Source organism: Ovis canadensis, chromosome 9, assembly GCF_042477335.2.
Source record: "Ovis canadensis isolate MfBH-ARS-UI-01 breed Bighorn chromosome 9, ARS-UI_OviCan_v2, whole genome shotgun sequence".
NCBI lineage: Eukaryota > Metazoa > Chordata > Mammalia > Artiodactyla > Bovidae > Ovis > Ovis canadensis.
Genome location: NC_091253.1, coordinates 25,014,297 through 25,035,117, shown reverse-complemented (window position 1 = coordinate 25,035,117; position 20,821 = coordinate 25,014,297). Strand labels below are relative to the sequence as shown.

Here is a 20,821-nt window from a genome sequence, read left to right as displayed (position 1 = left end):
CGTGGGTGGTAGATGGTAGATGGATGAAAGGTGGATGGTGGGCAGGTGGATGCTGGCCGGTGGCTGGACGGACAGTGGATGGATGGATGCTAAACTGGATGGGGGGATGAACGGAGAGATAAATAGTGAATGGATAGATGGATGGCGGATAGAAGCGAAACAGATGGGTAGATGGCTGGATGGACAGAATAGTGGACGGTGGATGGATGGAAGCCCCACTGCTGTCTGAAGACTGAGGAACTTCTTGAAGCTAGTGAGTGGGGTAAAAAGCAGAACTTAGACCCGGAGACTCTGGGGTACGTTCCACCCCGCTCGTCATGCTGGCCGCTTGCATTCTCCCTGCCACCCTCCTCTATCTTAACTCCACTCGCCCAACAAAGCAGAAGTGATATTGATGAAGGATGTGGGCATGCCACTCACAGAGCACACGCCTGGGGCTGTGCTGGGCACGCTGACGTCACAGAGGTTCAAGAAGGGCCTCTCAGAAAGGGGGAGGGCAGGGATTTGAGCCTTCCCTGCAGCAGATGGCTCCTCCACTGGCCAGCCAGGTGACCCTGGGAAAAGCCGCTCACCTAGGAGTCAAGTTCCCACACCTCCCACCCAGCAAATCCAAGCCTCCTCCCTCGGTGCCAGGCGCGTGGCCAGGGTAGAGCCAGGAGGGGAGGCCCCTCCACACCTCTGAGATGCAGGTGCCATGCCCCTGCCCCCCATCCACCACCCTGCAGCCCATCAGGACCCTGGATTCATTTCCACCAGGGTCATTTCACCCCACTGCTAAACATCGCAGGGAGATTCATTTTCTTTTTAGGAGTGTTCTGGGAAATGAAGCAATTAGCATGATCTTAAACCGACAAGTACTATCAATCGCAATTCAATTACTGGGCTTACACATGGCAGAGGCGGCGGCTCTGCGGGAACCGGGCCCACGGCCGGGAAGGTGGTGAAGAGTGCAGGGCCTCGGATGGCCTCTGGCCTGGACCCACTTCTGGGATCTGCATCCCCATGGCCCTCCCTGGACAAGGCTGCTGGTGGGAAGGCCGAACTCAGGTGCAACCCGAAGGTCCAGACCCTGAGGTCACCCGTGACGGCCGCAGCCTCAGCCAGACCTCAGGGAGATAAGCCCACCTCCCCACTCTTCCAGGTCTCTGCCCCAAGGCCTCCAGACGGCCAGCCTCGACCTCAGCCACTGAGCCCGCACCGTGGGCAGAAGCCTGGGGGTCCCAAGTCTTGGACTCGGGGGCTCCAAGGGGCCTTTTAGGGTGCTTAGTCTCTACACACTGCATGAGGTCACCACTGGGCAGGCAGGGAAGCCGGCACCAGAGGTTACGGTACTCTCCTGGGACACCCCCGCTCGCCAGGAGCGGGGCAGCCCCGGCAGTCCGGACCCCTGATCAGCACCAGGGATGGCAGGCTCGCTCCCGGGAGGCCTCGTGCCCCAGCCACTGGCGAACTCAGCATGCGTGCAGTGGACCCCTTCCCTTGGGCACAGGGACAGTCTCAGCGAAGGAGAGGGCGGGAGGGGTGGCTGAGCAGGAGCCACGAGCCCGGGACCTCTGGGGGCCCAGGACCGCAGGCTGCCTGCCCAGGGTGGGGGGTGGGGTGGGTAGGGGTGGAAGCGGGAGCAGCAGCACTCAGCCGCGGCCCGGCTCCCACAGCGACACACGGCTACTGGGGCGGGTGCTCCTTGTCCAAGCAGCACTGACCCCAAGAACCCAGAACCGCCTGATGGGACAGCGGGTCCCCAGTCCAGCTCCCTTCAGGGCTTCACGAGAGGCCTCCCACTTCGCGAGATGCAGTGGCCAAGGCTACTCTCTAACTGCTGCAGACACATGGGGGCCGCCCCCTCCAGGATGCCTCCCCACACCACGTTTCTGTAGAAAGCAGCCCCCCAAACACAGTCAGGGCTGTGACTGCAGATGGTGGCCAGGACCCGGTGCTGGCCCGGCCATCTGGGGCCTGGGGTCACTCCCAGGCCCCTGCTACCCGCCCTCCACAGCCGCCATGCCTGCCCGCACATGCACAGGGTTGGTCTGGAGCCAGGTGGCCGCTGCCAGGGTGCCGGCTGCTCCTGGCTGGCTTGGCAGAGCAGCACTGACCTGGCCCGCTGGCATGAGCCGAGATGTCCCCAGCGCCCCAGATGCACAGGGAAGCAGCACCGGGGGGCCTCGTGTGCGTGACCACCCCCCACCAGACAGCATGCCAAGGGCACCGCATCCCGTCTCCAGAAGGTCGTCATCAAGAGACCGCCGCCAGGGAGGTCTCCATTCACCAACCTCTTGGACGTGGAGGTGACCTTTGACACTGGCACCCTTCTGGGTTCCCGGCTCCCCTCTTTGGAGAAGGGATGGCAACCCACTCCAATATTCTTGCCTGGAGAATCCCATAGACAGAGGAGCCTGGCGGGCTACAGTTCATGGGATCGCAGGAGTCGGACATGACAGCACTATCTTTATCGTTTCTTTTCTTTCCCTCTTTTGACGATGCTGAGACTCCGACGCTGACTCATGCCCATCTCTCAGCTAACGCTGAGGAGCACGGTGGCCCCATGTCCCTGGCAGGCCGTCCTGGGGCCCCGCTTTGCCCTCAGGCCCGTGACCCTCTGAGTTGTCCAGGGATGAACTAACCACCCTCTGGAACAGACACGCAGGCTGGGCCCCCAGCCCCCGCTCTGTGCCCCAGGAACCGCCTACTATAGAGACCCCTTCCCACTCAACACCGCCACTGACTCCCCGGCCGAAGGGGGCCCACACCCCTAACATCTGCTCTGTGTGTTCCGGTGACAAGCCAAACCACTGACCGGCCCCCTGACCCGTCAGGACAGGAGGCATGCTGGCCGAGTCTGAGCTGGCTCCTCTCACAACCCAGGCCGCCAGGACACGCCCCAGGCCAGAGCCCTTCTAGCTCCACTTCCCTGCCCCCCGCCCCTGCAGAAGAGAGCGGGAGTCCCAGCGCGCCAGGGTTCGCACGTCTGTCACGGCGTTCTCCTGGCTCAAGAGCCCCCCCAACCACTGGAATTATCCTTTTGAATAAAGAGCAACCCCAGCCCTTCTTCAAGAAGTAAGGAAGCCACCTTGGAGGGAATAAGGGGAGTGGCAGTGTCCCAGGGCCCTGGGCTGCAGCCCGTCTCCGCCAGCTTGGTGGCCGAGGGAGCAAGGGCGGACTCAGGAGACATCGCCCCAGCAGCAGGCTGACCCGCAGGCACACCTGAGGCCTGACCCCCAGCCATGAGCCGCTGTGAGGGGTCAGCAGGGGGCATCCTCCAGGCAGAGCAGGCTAGACTGTGGGGAGAGGGTGGCAGGGGAGCCTGGGGTCAGACTCCTCCGGGACCCCCAGGCAGCAGCCTTCTAGGTGATCTCAGAGACGACAAGGCTGGCTCCAGAGCACTGCTCAGGGATGGGAGTTTACGGTCCCAGCTCCCAGGTAGATCAGCCTGTGGGCACACAGCCCCTGCCCTCCAGGAGGTCTGGTGCAGAGAGCCCCACCGCAACGGCCCAAGAGTAGAAAGCCGGCCTCGGTCGTCCGACGCTACAGTCCCACCCGAGCCCCAGGCACTCTGCCCGTGGAGGCCCTCCTTGGCCTGCAGCTCCCCCTCCAGACCACTCTCGGACGCCGGGGCACGCTTGTCACGGGAGTTGACGGTGGGCACGCGGGGGAGTGGCCTGTACGCTAAGCGGCAGCATCAGGACACAGGCAACCAGCCGGGAAAGATGGTCACCGTGCTGGACACCTGAGCTGGCTCGGGTCCTGATGGAGGGTGCTGAGGGAAAGATGGGACATGCCAGAGCCCACACCCACCAGGAGCCAGGGGGAAGGCCAGGCCTCAGACCCGGAGCCAGGCTGAAGGCCAGGTGTGCCACGGGGGGCCATGCCGGGAGCCCAGAAGCCCCCAGAGCCGCTGGGATGGAGCCCCCGGGGGCAGCCAGGCGGAAGGCCAGGCCTCAGGCCCAGGGTCTGAGCTCAAGGCCAGGCGGGCCACGGGGGGCCATGCCGGGAGCCCAGAAGCCCCCAGAGCCGCCGGGATGGAGCCGCCGGGATGGAGCCGCCGGGGGCAGCCAGGGGGAAGGCCAGGCCTCAGGCCCAGGGTCTGAGCTCAAGGCCAGGCGGGCCACAGGGGGCCATGCCAGGAGCCCAGAAGCCCCCAGAGCCACTGGGATGGAGCCCCCAGGGGCAGCCCCAGCTGTGGCACACAAGGGCGGCAGGGACCAGGAGCCGCGTGCCCAGGCGTGGGCACCAGGGAGCGGGAGAGACAAAAAAACACCTTAACTTAGTAAATGTTTAAATCATGCAATTATTATCCTGATTGCTTCTAAAACTAGAACTCATTAAAGGCTCTCACGGAATCTTCTCCCTTCTTTTACTGGCACTGAGGAATAACAGCCTTGCGCAGGACATAATAAAACCTCGGTGCGCGTGTCTGTGTGTGCGTGTGTGTTCCCTCCACTTTTAACCACGAAAGGAAAGAAAATACCGCTGCATTTTTCTCTACCACACAATCTCTCCTCATAATTAGGATCTTGGCAACCATCCACCTACAGAGACGACTGTTCAGCTAATGGAACAGCCAAACTTTGTTTATTGATTGATTCCCATATTTATAGCTAGATTCTGGCCAGATCAACCTCCCCCTGGGCTTTGGCTTTACCACGCCAGCTACAGGGAGAGCGGCTAGGCCCCCTCCTCACCCCAGCCTGCTCCCTGCCAGGTAGCCATGGCAACAGGGCAGCTGGTGAGGAGCTGCACACCTGGGTCAGGTGACTCAGCAGCCCAGGAAGGGGCAGAAGCGCAGGGCCGCGCAGGTGAGCGCAGGTGCGACGGGCTGGGCAGAGAGGGCCGGGGCAAGGCAGGCCGCGGCAGACCTCACTAGGAGCCCACAGGCGACTCTGGTCCATCCCAGGTGGCCAGACCAGTGCCTTGGCAAGTCTGCTACACGCTGGCAGTGGCTGGGGGCACACGCCCATCTCATTCAACCTCCTCCTACCCCTGGAGAAACCCGGCCCTGCCTTGTCCTCCAAAGAGCAAGAACCCCACTCAGCCAGAGCTGAGTGATCACGTGGGAGGCAGAGCTGGGCCTCACGGGCGGGCTCCTGGGCTCTGGGCTCCGCACAGGCGGCCTTGGGGTCCTGCCGCACCCTCCACCAGGAAGACAGCAGAGCACCGCCATCAGGACGGCCCCGCTCTCGAGCCGGGCACTGGCCACAGTCCCAGCTCTGCCCCACACAAGCCGCCGGGCCCGGCCAAGTGACATGCCTGCTCCCAGCCTCCACCTAGGCTTCGGTAAATGCTTGCGCTCCCAGGCTTCTGTGTGGGCTGCAGACGCACATACATACAGGGAGCAGAGCCCTCTTATTAAAACACAAATCTTCTGCAGAGTCCCAACACGCAAAGCTTCTCATCCATTCAGTTGCCACCCACCCACCCTCTTCCATCCACCCACCCCTCCCCCATCCTCTCCCGCCATCCATCCATCCACCCCCACCATCCATCCATCTCCCATCCATCATCCACCCCCACCATCCATCCGCCCCACCATCCATCCGCACCCCCACCATCTATCCATCCAGCCCCCCACCATCCATCCATCCACCCCATCCATCTATCCATCCCCCATCCATCATCCACACCCCACCATCCATCCCCCATCCATCCATCCATCCACACCCCATCCATCCATCCACACCCCCACCATCTATCCATCCACACCCTCACCGTCCATCCACACCCCCACCCCCATCCATCCATCCACCCCCTAGCCCCTCCATCTGCCTGTCCCGGAGAAAGGCCCTGAGTGCCCAGACAGTGCCAGGCATCCTACAGGTGCAGGAACACAGCCAGACTAAGACAGACAACACCCCTGCCTCCATGGGGCTTACAATCTCCTGCAGGAAAAGGAATAGTTAACAAGACGATTAATTAAACAGCATGCTAGACAATGCAGGGAAATGAAACCTTAGACATGGAACATCTGAACCAAAACCTGAAAGTAAAAGGGAACAAGGTGCTGAAGTGTCGGCAAGGTCCAGGCTCAGGGCGGGGGCGGGGGAAGAGGGGCGCACTGGCCAGGTCCTGGCCCAGCGACCTCGGCGCCACTGAGGGGGGCGGACAAGGGAGCCCACTTAGGGGGCAGCAAGGAGCCCAGGTCTTCGAGGCGGGGCCACACCGCTCCAGGGCGGGAGAGGGCCGCCCCCCAGAGGACCCAGGAGGATGTGCCTGAAAGCCGGCTGGAGGGCAGCAGGAGCGTGGGGCCGTGTGGGGCCCGCAGAGTCGGGGGCAGCCTTGCGGGGACAGAGCATGGGCCACCCGTTAGCATCTGGCCAACAGCAAGTGCACCGAAGGCCCACGAAGTGAGCCGGCTGCCGCGGTGGGGACACTGGGCAAGCTGCTGGCCAGAGATGTCCTTGCCCCCGGGAGAAGGCCTGTCCTCGCCCTCTGGGAGGGTGGTCTCCTGGGAAAGGGGACTGGCAGGCACACCCCTGCCCCTCGGGAGAAGTCCACCCTGTCTCCCCGCCCCCAGCTCAGCCTGAGCTGCAGGGGTCGCCACGGTGGACCGGGGATGCCCTACTTTGTCTGCCAAGCACCCCCAGCCTATGACCTGAGTGTTCCCCAGTGGCACCTATACCCCGACCCTCGGGGCCCTGGGAGTTTTGGGGTCCACGTGCTGACCCACCTGGGACCAGTGTCAGGGAGGGGTCCTCGGTTGGCAGGCCAGAGAGCAGCTGAGTCAGGGCGGGAGGAGGAGCCCCAAAAGCGCCCCAGAGGTCCCTGTGTGCGTCCGCCCGTCGCAGCGGCCCGCCTGCAGGCCTGGCTCCTGCGGGCTCTGAGCTCCCCTCAGCCTGGCACAGGAGCCCAGTGCGGGGGTTGGGGGGCCTGCAGGCCAAGAGGGGAGAGGGTGGCAGGGGCATCTCATCCACCCACAGACGGAGAGCCCCCAGGAGGCCTCAGAGGACAGTTGGTGCTACCAGGGGATGGGCTGCCCTGGGAGGTTGGGTAGAGGTCCTCAAGGAGCCCACCCCCCCAAACAGCAAGACACCCTCATCTGAAACCTAACTGGGCAGGTTCAGGGGCCACTGAGCCAGGCAAGGGCCCAGAATCAACAGCGGCCCCAGCAGCCCTCAGCCTCCTGCCCACTCACCACCTGACCCCTGGCCGGCAAGCCCAGGTGCCCTGACCCACCCGTTTCACAGAAGCAACGACCGAGGCAAGCAGCAAACCCAGGTCACCCAGCCGGCTAGCAGAGACATGGACCTAAAGTCAGGACAAGGCACCCGAAGCCTCACTGTGCCCAGAGGGTGACCTGGGGGCAGAGGGGCAGGGAGTGGACCCGTCAGTCTGCCCCCATCAGCTCCAGGCCGTTCCCGGCTCGGCAGCCGCCATGAAAACACCCATCACAGGCCAGGAGGCAGAAGAGAGAGAGGAACATGAAGGGATGCGAGGCGGCAAGCCTCTGGCTGCGACTGCAACCCCACTTTTCGGGCCTTGGTTTCCCCATGTGTCCACAACCCCACCGCCCAGCCAATAGGGAGGTCCCTGAGGGCAGCCCAGGGCCTCAAAGGGGCTGCAGGACCACAGGTCTCCCTCCATCCGGTGACACTGTGCGTGCATGAACCACACACGCTCAACGCCCCTGGGGAACGTGGGGGCAGAGTTGGGGTGCGGGAAGCAGTGGCCACATGCAAACAGTCTGCAGCGGCCAGGGAGAGAAACGCCCCGCGTGTCAGCCGGACGCTGCTCCCATGGCCCCTCCCCAGAGCCCTGCCCACTCACGGCAGCCCGGCCATGCAGACCCAGATGGACAGCTTCAAGAAACCTGGGCAGTGGGGCTCAGGCACCCCTGGAGGGGCTGGGGCCCGCCACCCACTCCGGGACGGGCTTCTGCTGCCACAGGCAGGCACCAGGCTCCTAGTCTTCTCCCAGACCCACGTGCTGGCATCAGGACAGCTGCAAACCCGGGGGAGGGCTGTGTGATGGCCAGTGACGATCTGTCTGTTTCTCCCATTTCCAAAGATGGCGGGTGGGGGAAGAGGGATGAGGCGGGGAAGGAAACCAGGGATGCTGACCCCAACCCCAGGCCATCACCCTCCAGCAGACGCCTGCTGCATACGACGTCACCCACACACAGGTGAGGACACAGCAGAACCGCGAGGCTGGCCACAGGTCCTGTCCACGGCCCCCGTGAACTCACCATACTCACTGCTCAGATGAGGACGGGCTGGCAGTGCCTGGGCCTCCCTAACCCCACCCCAGGCGTGTCAGCCATGAGAGGCCATCAAGGCACAGGCAACCCCCTGAGCAAACCAACCCCATGACCTGCTGGGCCTTGGATCTCAGAGTGTAGCCCACCCCTGCTCAGGAGCTCCCTGCATTTCCGGGGGGTCACCCCACCCCACCTATGTTCCCAAGCCAGGCCCTGCATTGGAGCCTGCAACTCTGTACCCTGCATGCCAGGCCGAGGCCACGTCAACCCTGGAGCCCCTCGTCCCACCAAGGTGGCCCAACCCGAGGGTCCTCCTAAGAGGGCTTCAGTTCTCTCGCTGAAGCAGCAACGGGTCCCTCTCGCCACAGGCCTGCCAGCCCCCCGAGCTGTGGGGCAAGGGCTCCTGACTGTTCTGAGCTCTTGGGGAAAGCAGGTCTCATGTGCCAACAGCAGGGGAAGACATCTGTATGTCCAGTCCTTCCTGGAGCAGCTTGGCAAGGAGGAGAGGCCTGCCCTCCGAGACGGGCCGTGCACCGCCTTCCTCTCTAGCAGTGAAGTGCAGTGTGAGGGGGGGTGCTCTGCTGGGCAGAGTGGGGCAGGGGGCAGCAGTAAAGGGTGCGTCCACCGCCCTCAGGAGTGCAGACCTGCCCACTGCAGACACGGTGACGGGTCCTCAGCCAGTGACTCAGTTTTTCAGCCCAAGTTCCCATTTTTCTAAAAGAAGCTGCTTCAGGGAAACTTTGTTCCAGAAACGCAGCTCCTGGGGTCTGGGGGACAGGCGGGCCCCCAGCACCTCCTCCTGCAGGTAAAACCGAGGCCCAGAGGGAGGAGGGAACACACACTCAGGGGCTCGGGGCCACCACCAAGAGAACCAAGCATCCCGAGAGCCACGTTCTAATAAACGCACGTCCCACAACAGGAGACAGGCCTCGGTGCATACTCACGCTCACTAGCTCGCACACTCCCCTGCATGTCCACTCATACCCTCGCACCCCCACTCAGGCCTGCACACCTCTGGCAGCTGTCAGAGACCATACCCGGCTAGGGACACGTCTGGCAGCATGCATTACACACATACCAACTGGGGGAAAAAACCAGTGGCCCCACCCCTGCCCCAAGGTCAGACCCCCAACACCACTGCCACCTGCTCGCAGCCCCACCAAATCGCCGGTTCAGTTCCAGCAGTTCGCTTAACCACTCAAACACTATCCTCAGGGAACTGTTCTGGGCGTTGAAGGGCCTCATCAGAGCAGAACACCCTCTGGAAACCTCCGTGGGCAGTGATGGAGGCAGCCCTGGGGACTGGCTATGCCTCCTGGGCACGGCCCCCGGGCCCTGGGCTCCAGGTCAGACAGCCGACCCCACTGGTAAACGCAGGCAGGCAGGGACAAGACACGGGCTCCCCGGACTCTGTGCCCTCCACGGTGGCCCGCATGCCCGAGCTCGGGCGAGGCTCAGTGAGCCAAGGTCCCGCGCCCTGGGCTCAGACAGGAGCAGGCCTCGGTGTGCTGGGCACGGGCCAGTCTAACCCCCACTGGTGGCACGCCGAGAGCAGCCACGGCAAGGAATCGGGGTTCCCATGTGCACACGCACGTGCATGCTCGCCCGTGCACGCAGTCGCACCTCAATCTGCAGGATGGCCTCCTCTCGCAGCCGGATGGCCTCCAGGTCCTCCTCGGTGATCTCGGGAAGCAGCGCCTGCTCGTGACCCGACCACACACCATCACCCCCGTTGAAGATCTTCTCATCATCAGCCAGCTCAGCAAAGGTGGCCTGGGGGCTCTGCCGAGACACAGACCACCGTTACCACACAGCCTACTGCCGCCGGGCCAGCCCGCACCGGCCACCCGGGAGCCCCCAGCCTGGCTCTGCAGGGGCCTGGCCCCAGCCTCAGTCAGGGCTACTCCACAGGACTGCAGGTGCTGGAGCCACCGTGATGGTGGGCAGACACCGGGCCCCTGCCCGCGGCCTGAGCACTCAGCTCGGGCCGTCCCAGGCCTGGCTGCAGCGGGCCCCAACAGGGTGGCACATGCCCCACGATCACAGGGGGCGCGTCCACAGGCAGCAGTCCTCCTCCCAGAGCCAGCGAGCTCCCTCCAGACCACGTGTTCACCTCATCGAGCCAGGGAGGTCTTTACATAAACAAACACGTGGATGGATGAATATAAAATAAAAGATCTAAAAACTCTGTTGACGAGCGCTCCTCGTCCAAGGTGGCAATTATCACCTCCCTTCCCGCTGTGGGCAGAGGAAGCAAGCAGTGCCAGGTGGGCAGCAGCCGGTGGGGGCTGGCCGGGGCCAGGCCGCGTGCCCGCACCTCCTCCTCTCTGCGGCCCCAGCCCTGCCTGGGCTATGGGGCATGTCAGGTCAGACCCGGAACCGGCCCGCTGGAGGCCCAGGCCTGTCACATGCACTCAGCCTCAGCCTTCTCCTCCGCCAGACGGGAACAGCGGCCCACACCTGTGGTACGCGGCCTGTGTCCACCCCAACCCTGCCAGGCACACCCGCACTCCCAGCAGGAGGAACGGCACCTGGGGCCCCTTGCAGACGGCACACCCCAGGCCCCCGAGGCGAGGGGACTGGGTGTGACCTGGCTCGTTCTTAACTTCTCCCGCTACAGCCTTCATGTCCATGTGTCCAGAGCCATGGACAGGATGGACAGGGATGAGGGCGAGGCCCCAACCAGGGAGCACGTGTGAAAGCCCCGGTCAGGGGCCATGGGGTGCCGGAAGTCCCCATGCGAGTGAGTCATGGGGCACAGGGGGCCCTGTGCCTGCAGGGGACCCCGACGGTACACCCCTCCCTGCAGCAGAGGCTGCTCCAGAATGGGGTACCTGGTCCTGAGCTCCAGTGATTCCACTGGCCTGGGGCACCTCCCGTGAGAAGAGCCCAGGCCGTGCACCCAGCGACTGAGGTACAGACACACCCTCTGCAGCCCTGCCGTGAGCACAACCTGGCCAGCATGGGCTGGGAGCACAACCAGGAGCATGGGTGGGCCAGCGACAGTGACTCAGATGCACAACATGAGCAAGTGCACAGGGTGCCATGTTTGGCCACCTGGAGGCTGGTTCCCTGGAAGCCCCCGGAAAGTGCAAGGAAAGAGGGCCAGCCTCCCTGCAGTCGTGGGTGCGCGCCCTGGCCCCCACAGGTAAGGCCTGCCCTCCCCGAGCACCTCAGGACAAGGGACCAGGGAAGGAGAGGCGGCTAGCCCCACCCAAACCCCTCCTGAATGATCAGAAAGCACGCTGTCTTCTCACAAAGCCTCGGTCTGGGTCTTGAGCTCTGAAGCCAGGATTAGGGTTTGCTGGCAGGGCGCTGGAGCCGCAGCACAGAACGCGGCCGGGGGATGGTTTTCCAGCTCACCGGGCAGCCAACAAAGGCGGCTTTCTCTTCGCTCCAAGGCCAAGGGCTTGGGTCCTGCTCTGACATGTCCGTTTCACGCTCATGATCCAACAATTCAATGACTGCTGGGTGAGAGGGGGCCAAGCAGTTTCCCGTGAGAAGAGATGGAGCCCAGCGAGGGTTCAGGGAGGCCAGTGAGCGGCCAGGCAGGACTTAGGGCTCTCAGGGGCTCTGGGAAACAGGCCACTGTCTCGCAAACTCTGACCCCGGGCTCCGCGTGGGAGTATCCGTGACCCGGGCAGGAGGGCAGGGGTCAGGATGAGAGCTGTGTTTCTTGGGAAACACAGCTTCTGTACAGCAGCCCCAAGACTGGTCATCCATTCCTCCAAACAGCAAAGGCTGTGGTCAGCTGATGGACATCTCTGGGAGCTCTGCAAAGCCCGGAACAAAGGACTGGTGAGACGCTCAATCCTCCCCCAGCCCCGTGTTAAGTAACAGAGCTGCTGCCAGGGTGCGGCTCTGAGGGGGACACACGAGTAAAGAGCCCCCTGCAGATGTGCAGGTGAGGTGGTCTCTACTGCTGTAGCCCGGGGAAACAGGGCTCCGGGGACCACACGCCACACTGGCGCTGGCAATGAATGCTGGAGAGCGTTCCTGACGCGGGATGGGCTCCACCCTGCCTGGGGACAGCACCCAGCCCAGGAGCCCCCAGGGGCTGCCCACCAGTTGGGCCTGACCCTGGTTGGAGGCTGAGCCAGGACCCAGTTGAGGCGGCGGCCAACACAGCCAAGGAGGTCGACCTGCTCCCAGCCACGCCGGCACTCAGCTTGGAGAACAGACAGGCACCTCTGCTCCTGCCGGGACCACCAGCCTGCAGATGGCGGCCCCAAACTCTGGACCATCAACGCAACAGCATCCCCAGGCTGAATCTGCAGTGTCAGCTCACCCACTACAGCTTGCGAAAATTTCTAGAAATCACCTTTCATAACTTCTTGGAACCACGGTTGGCCATTCTCTTCCCCTTTAGGAAACATTCTACTGAAATAGGGCGTGAGCAGTTGAATGCACAAATCACACGTGGACAGGTCTGTGAACTTTAATCAAGGAAAGACTTCCAGGTCAAGACATAGACATTCCAGGCTCCTACTCAGGACACTGCCCCCAAGCAAGGACCGTCTGGCTTCCGACTCCGCCTGTTGCTTCGGCCAGGTTTGGACCTGTCCTCTTTGTGCTCAGCGTGTGTCTGAAAGCACCAGCGCTTGCTGGCCACAGACCACCCCTCTGCCGCCAGTCTTTCATGCACAGACTCAGCACAAATGCTATAGGCTGGCTCTCCCCCACGTGTCAGCTACTGCATGGTGTGCTGTGTTCAGCGTTCTTTGACGTGACTTTCCACTGGGTACACACCTGGGAGGAGCTGCAAGGCCCAGGCAGGAAGACCTTTCGCTCCACAGACATGTTCAGCAACCGGAGTAGGGGCACCACACACACTCCCGTCTAGCGCGTGAGACCTCCAGCTGCTCCACAGCTTCCTGAGTTTTCACCTGTTCTTTCTAGTTGTGTTGGTGGGTGCAAGGTGTGCAGAGATGGAGCACCGTGGGTTCACTCTGCGTGCTTCCAGCGACACACGCTGAGCATATCCATGTGCTCACCAGCCATTCCAATGTCCCCTTTCCAAAGTGACCCGCAAGGCGCTTGCCCTTTTATGGTGGATATGCAGCCATCTGCACCTACCACTGCAGGAGACCTTTACACACTGCGGATGTAAATCCCTTTCAGGTGTGCGTTGTGCAAGTGCCTTTGCTCATTCTGGGGGCCGCCTCTTCACTCTCAGGGGTGTCCAGACTTCAACAAAGTCAACTTTACCACCTTTTCTTCACAGTAAGTGCATTTTCATCTGTGCGAGAGGACGACAGCCTCCAAGGGCAGCTTCCAGACACTTCACTGCCTTACTGTTCCTGCCCAGATCTATGATCCCAGAAGGCGTTCTGAGCCGGGTGAGCTGAGGGGAAGGGGCTACTGGGGGTGGCAGCCTGGTGCCCAGAGTCCTCCAGTCCCTCTCCGGCCACACAGCAATGGCCCTGGCCTGGAAGGTCCGCACGGCCTGAGCCGGCTGCCGCCTGCATGCAAGTCTTGTCCTGCACGCAGCTCCCTGCCAGCTCCGACATGGAGACCAGAGGGCAGCATGTTTGGACCTGTGCTTGCCATGTGCCCGACAGGACCCTTCCCAGCTCAGCCATCAGCCGATCAGCATCAAGCCCGGTGCAGACCCTGCACTTCCCACTCTGTGGCAGTGCACCCCGCACCACCCAGGCAACCATGTGCGTGTACATCTGTGTCTACACACAACTCCGCTCCCACTGGTCTGTCAGCTTAGCCGTCAGCAAATACCACACTGTTTTAATATCTACAGCTCTACATTGTGTTCTGATACCTGGGAGTGTAAATCCTCCAGCTCTGTTCTTCAAAACTGTCTTCATTATTTGGGGCCCTTTATATTTCCATATACATTTTGTAATCAGCTTGACAATTTACACACACATTCAAAACCTGCTAGGATTTTTGTCTGGATTGTATTGAACGTATAGAGCCATTCAGTGAGAACTGACTTCTCTGTGTATCAAATTTTCCAATCTACAAATACAGTGCGCCCCTCCATTATTTAATCTTCTCTAATCTCTCTTCAGTAATGTTTTGCAGTTTTCTATACAGAGGCTTAAACAACTGGTCATCATTTCCTCCTAGTTTTGATGCTACAGTAAGTGCTATCTCTTTTTAACATCATTTCCAAATTGTCTTTTGCTGGCACCCACAGTATTTTCTTGCACATTAACGTGGTAACAGAAATCCTGTTATATTCACTTATTAATTCTAAGTTTTGCCAGATTCATTCAGATTTTCTAGTTACACAACCATGCTGTCTGTGAGGGGGTTTCTTCCTTCCCAGTCTCTACACCTTTTCTCCCTTTCTCCTGTCTCCCTGCAGCGGATATTCCCTGAGGTACACTGAAGCACAGAAGCAATACCACTGGACACCATGTCTCACCCGTACTCTCAGGAGCAAAGGTTTTAACATCTCACCAGTAAGGGCACTGCTGACTGCTGGACTTTTGAAGATACGCTTTATCAGATTAAAGGCATTCCTATTTAGTACTCATTTGCAGGAAATTTTGCATCTCCCTAAGTGGATGTTGAATTTTACCAAATGCTCTTCCATGTCTATTGAGACAATCAAGAAGATACTCTTACTTACTGTATTAACATGATAAATTATTCTGATTCTTTCTGAATGTAAACCAACTTTGCACTCCTAGAATAAATCCCATTTTAGAATGGTGTCTTACCTTTCTGTACATTACTAGACTTAGTTGATTAATACGTTGGTTAGGGGACTTCCCTGACGACCCAGTGGCTAAGATGCGATACTGCCAATGCAGTGGGCCTGGGAGCAACCTCCGGTCAAGGGGCTGGATCCCACATGGCACAGCTAAGACCAGTGCAGCCAAATAAAGAATTTTTTTTGTAATATTTTGGTTAGGAGTCTTTGCTTCTAGGCTAATAAGACATCTTGTTTTCTTTCTTGCAAAATCCTCATAAGAATTTGGAATTAAAATTTACTAGCCTCATAAAACAAGGTAAGAGGTATTCTCTCTTTATATTCTATGTAAGTGTTTGTGTAAACTGGTATTACTTATTCCTCAAATATTTGCGAGAACTCATCACTAAAGCCATCTGGTCTGAAGTTTCATTGCTGGGATGTTTTTAAATTATGGATTCCATTTCTTTAATAAATACTGCACTTTCCAGATTTTTTACACATCTTGGTAAGTTACATTTTTCTTTAAAAATTTGTATTTCTTTAAGTTGTTAAATTGATAGGCATAAGTTGCTCATATTATCTTATTACTTTTTTCATTTTTAGAAGCTTTAATTATATATGTATTTTCATTCTTGATACTAGTAATTTGTATTTTCTCTCTGTATTTTGATTAATCTTGGAGGACTTAATTTTATTACTCATTGTAAAGAACTGATCTTTCGCTTTGCTGAATTTGTCTATCATGCATCTATTTTATATTTCATTGGTTTCTGCTTTTTCCTACGTATTTTCTTTGGATTTAATTTTTTGTTGTTATTCTAGCTACTTGAGATTGAGAATTGGATCACTGATTTCACACTTCCTTTCTCATATACATATTTAAATCTATGAATAGAATATAGCTCTCTGTGCTATACAGTAAGACCTTGGTCCTCCCTGCCCTTCCCTAGAGTCCCAAGGGCATGGATTCTATGCTGTCCCCTAACGCCCACTGACCACAGTAAATCCTCAGCACCTACCTGCTGCTTGCCACCCCTCTGTGCCGTGGGAAGCAGTGCTCTGGACTTCTCTGCAATTTTCTGTGGGATAAAGTACAAGAGGAGGGAGGTGGGGAGAACAGAAAAGGTAGGGAAGAGAGAAGAAATGGTCAGATAAACACAAAATACTGGGCAATGACCAACAGTGAAGCACATCTCCAGATCCGAGAGAACGGAGCTGCCCTCGGACTCTGGGAAACCGGGAGCCTGGCTGGGTGTCCCCAGGGGGACAGTCTGCTGAATGGCCTCTTCCCACACACGTGGGGCGGAGGGACAGAGATACCTGTCCTCCCACCGCCAAGGGGCTCTTGCGAGGACCCTCTGGGGCAGCACTCCAGAGGAAAATGTCCCTCACGGCACACATACTGAGGTCACACCAGCCGGGTCCTGGCAACCATTGAAGGTCTGCAATGCGGCCCCCCGCTGCTTTAGGGGATGGGGCTGGCCCAGGGCGGGTGCTCAGGGCATCTGTGCGGGGCCTCACCTTCTGCACCACTCCATAGCGTCGGACGGCGTCTGACAGCTGAGTTTTCAGGCGATCTAGCTGAAGATGCTCCTGCTGCAAAGAGACAATGAAGCTTCAACAGTCGGCCGAGGCCGCATCCCATCCCCGCTGCGCCTCCATCCCTGGGCACACTCCCAGGCCCCTCCCGGCCCGCCTGGCACCTGCACCACATCCGCCCCCAGCCTCACGGGCATCTCCACTCCCTCTGTCATTAGAGCTGGGCTCACCCCGCCTACTTTGCCACCACATCCATCCTCTCTAAGGCCAGCAAAGGCTCTGGGGGCACAGCCAGCATCACCATGGACACCATCTCCACCCGATCCACACCATCTCCGCCCGATCCCCACCATCTCCACCCAATACACACCATCTCCACCCGATCCACACCATCTCCGCCCGATCCACACCATCTCCGCCCAATACACACACACACACACACACACACACACCCCTGATCCACACCATCTCCGCCCAATCCACACCATCTCCACCCTATACACACCATCTCCACCCGATCCATACCATCTCCGCCCAATACACACACACACACACACACACACACACACACACGATCCACACCATCTCCATCCGCTCCACAACATCTCCACCCCATACACACACACACACACACACACACACACACACACCCCCGATCCACACCATCTCTGCTCAATCCACACACACACACACACACCCGATCCACACCATCTCCACCCGATCCATACCATCTCTGCCCAATACACACACATACACACACACACACACACCTGATCCCCACCATCTCCGCCCAATCCACATACACACACACACACACACACACACACCCGATCCACACCATCTCCGCCCGATCATACCATCTCCGCCCAATACACACACACACACACACACACCCCATCCCCACCATCTCCGCCCAATATACACACACACACACACACACACGATCCACACCATCTCCATCCGATCCACAACATCTCCACCCCATACACACACACACACACACACACCCCCGATGCACACCATCTCTGCTCAATCCACACACACACACACACACCCGATCCACACCATCTCCACCCGATCCATACCATCTCTGCCCAATACACACACATACACACACACACACACACCTGATCCCCACCATCTCCGCCCAATCCACATACACACACACACACACACACACACACACACACCCGATCCACACCATCTCCGCCCGATCATACCATCTGCGCCCAATACACACACACACACACACACACACCCCATCCCCACCATCTCCGCCCAATATACACACACACACACACACACACACACGATCCACACCATCTCCATCCGATCCACAACATCTCCACCCGATCCCCACCATCTCCGCCCAATACACACACACACACACACACACACACACGATCCACACCATCTCCATCCGATCCACATCTCCACCCGATCCACACCATCTCCACCCCATACACACACACACACACACACACACACACACCCGATCCACACCCTCTCTGCTCAATCCACACACACACACACACCCGATCCACACCATCTCTGCTCAATCCACACACACACACACACACACCCGATCCACACCATCTCCACCCAATACACACACACACCCCCGACCCACACCATCTCCACCTGATACACACCATCTCCACCCAATACACACACACACACACACCCCCGATCCACACCATCTCTGCCCAATCCACACACACACACACCCGATCCACACCATCTCCACCCGATCCACACCATCTCCACCCAATACACACACACACACACACACACACACACATATGCTGTCCGCAATGACCACGAGGCCTGCAGCTCTCACGTGCTATGCCTGTCCAGTCCCCAGAACAAACCACTCCAGGGAGAGGTGTTACGACCAGACAGCTGACCTGACCTGACAGCTCAGGAGGTCTCAGGCCCAAGCTGAAGGTCACGTGGGGGGTGGAGCAGAGCCCTGAAGCAGCTAACCACAGGTGAGGCTGCATCTCACACCCACATCAGAAACACAGGCAGCAAATTGGCCATCCGCCCCCCAGCACCTCAGCACTCACACACGGCCTCTGCCCTCCCGATGGAACAAGACCTCGTCTCCTGTTCACCTCTGCACCCGAGTTTCAGAATGACACCTGGCACAGAGCCAGCGCTCAGGACATACAGATGAACGAGGGAACAGGCAGGCAGGCCCTAGATCTTGGCACTGCCGGGCCACCAGGAGTCCCCACCCTCTTCTCAGCAGGCAGCGTCGGCACCACCGGAGCTGTGTCGGCCCTGGGACCAGGACTCAGACACAGGCTCCCAGGCCCATCCTGCCCCAGCACCTCCCATTAGCTCCTGGGAGGGCCACGACACTCCCCAGGCCCTGCACCTCCAGTCCCAAGCCCAGCCTCCGCTGCCACCGCGCACCCCACGCAAGCCCAGAGGCAGGAAGGAGCTGCAGGGACAGCGGCAGGCCACGCTCGGTGAGACCAGCTCTGCAAGGCCTGCCCGCTGGGGGCGCGCGGCCTGGGGCCGCCGGGCACCTGCACCGCTGTCCAGCCTGCACTGGTGCCCAGCAAACAGTGGAACCCGCGCTCTCTGCCCGAGCGGCCACGCAGCATCCTTCGCCCCACCCTCTGCCCGGGCCCCCGCCGCCCTCCCGTCCCCGGGAACGTACCCGGGGGCAGCCCCGCAGGAGCTCGGCCGTCTGCTTCAGGGCGCTGGCGCTGGCCGCGATCGTGCGGTTGGTCTCCTGCTGCACTGTGTGCCTGGGGGGGAAGGCACGAGGGTGCAGGGGGAGAGGATGGGGGAGGGGCAGCAGGAAAGGGCGATGACACAGCAGGCAGCAGGGTGGGCAGGGGCTCATGGGGGGAGGGGTCAGGACAGGAGAAGCCAGGCAGAGGAGATGGAGCGGACAGGCCCAGGGAGGGGCGGATGAGAGGGAGCAACCCGAGGGGGCAGGTGAGGCGTGGAAGACGTGACGCTGTAAGCTCAGGCCAGCGTCCCCAGGCCCCAGGGCCCCGGTGCACAGCCGCAGCTCCTGCACATCTGGGGCCCAGCCGAGAGCCCTCCCTATGGAGGAGCCCCTGGGGTCAGCACTAGTTGGGGCCAGGAAGCAGGGTGGCCGCAGAGACGGCCCTGGGCCCAGCGCTGAGGACAGCTTGTCCCTCTGGGGGCCACACTGAGAGGCCCAGCTCCAGACCCAGGAGCATGGGACCCTGGGCCCAGGGTCTCTGCCAGATCCTCGGTTTAAGATTCTGAGTGTGACCTCAGAAGGCTGAAAAGGCCAGGCTGACCTCAGGCCCTGTGGACAGAGTGACTCTGGGCAGACCCCATCCACAGGTGTCCTGCAGGCTCACAGGCCCAAGCAAGGGCAGGGCCCTGGCCTGGCCCCAGGGGCAGACACCAGAGAACCTGCCAATCGGAAGTATCCAAAGCAACTTCAGAAAAGATAGGCAGTGCTGGAGGATGTCCACACTGACGTTGGACTCCCACAAGCTTCAGTGACTGAGACAACACAGCGCTGTCTTGGGACAGCGACAAGTGAAATGGAATCACCCCAAATGCACCCACGTGGAGAGCTCGAGTAAGCACTGAGAAAGGTGCCAAGGTATTCAAAGGTCGGTCCCTTTGAGAAGTGGCACAATCGTATTCAAAGAGTATCAGCCTTGACTCCCACCTCACACGCTGTGTCCAGGCAGAGGCTCTGAGGCCAGACACACAGGCAGCCCAGGGCCCAGCGCCCCAGCCTGGCACGTCTGCGAGAGGAGGGGCTGGCTACAGGTGGAGCCGGGGTGGGGTAGGCAGGCCATGCCAGCGGCAGCATCACACACAAAGGGGGTGATGGGCAGCGGCGGCCGTGGAGAGAGGGCTGGAGGCTCGGGTGCAGGAGCTAACCCCGACCAGGAAGGGGCCCAGCCAGGCCGCACTGAGGAGCAGAAGGCAGGAATTCGTCATGCGGCAGACGTCCTGCCTGGGGCTCCTGGAAGGACCATCCACTCAGCAGCCCTTCCCGAGGGGCCCAGCACTGCCCTGGGCTGACGCCGACAAGCCCCACCGTCACGGACCGGGCCACCTGGCCAGTCTGGGAGCCCGTGCTGGGGGCGGCACCGGGCCACTCATGGCGGGTGACAGGGATGACCGAGCCCACCCCTGTCTCACGTAAGATGAGGAAAACAGGTTCATCCCTGTAAGCCTCTTGTGAAACTAGCTATACTTACTCAATCTGAAAGACTGTCTTTCCTCCTGTGATCAGATCCCAACTACTGAAATGCCTTTTTTCAATGTGATGGCACAATGGATGATAGTGTATTTGTTTTTTTTTAATGTCCTTTCTTGGCCAAATAAAACAGCTGGCAACTGTCAACGTGGAACAAATACAGACTTGAAAACCCTGCACTGGCCTCAAGTCATCTGAAAATGCTAATGGTCCACAA

The 20,821-nt window shown here is 59.7% G+C and overlaps 1 protein-coding gene across 8 annotated transcripts in view; it reads right to left on the bottom strand.

The window, feature by feature from the left end:
* TSNARE1 (t-SNARE domain containing 1) overlaps nt 1-20,821 on the bottom strand; it is a 114,260-nt gene that overhangs the window by 44,384 nt on the left and 49,055 nt on the right. For all 8 annotated transcript variants that reach the window (XR_011259140.1, XM_069600849.1, XM_069600854.1 and 5 more), the window contains exons 7-10: nt 19,063-19,153; nt 16,374-16,448; nt 15,872-15,931; nt 9,815-9,973 (exon numbers count right to left, since the gene is read on the bottom strand). Coding sequence is in view for 7 of the 8 variants with exons in the window: in XM_069600849.1 (XP_069456950.1) it covers nt 9,815-9,973; nt 15,872-15,931; nt 16,374-16,448; nt 19,063-19,153 (385 nt within the window). In the remaining variant the exon portion in view is untranslated. The remainder of the gene's footprint in view (nt 1-9,814; nt 9,974-15,871; nt 15,932-16,373; nt 16,449-19,062; nt 19,154-20,821) is intronic.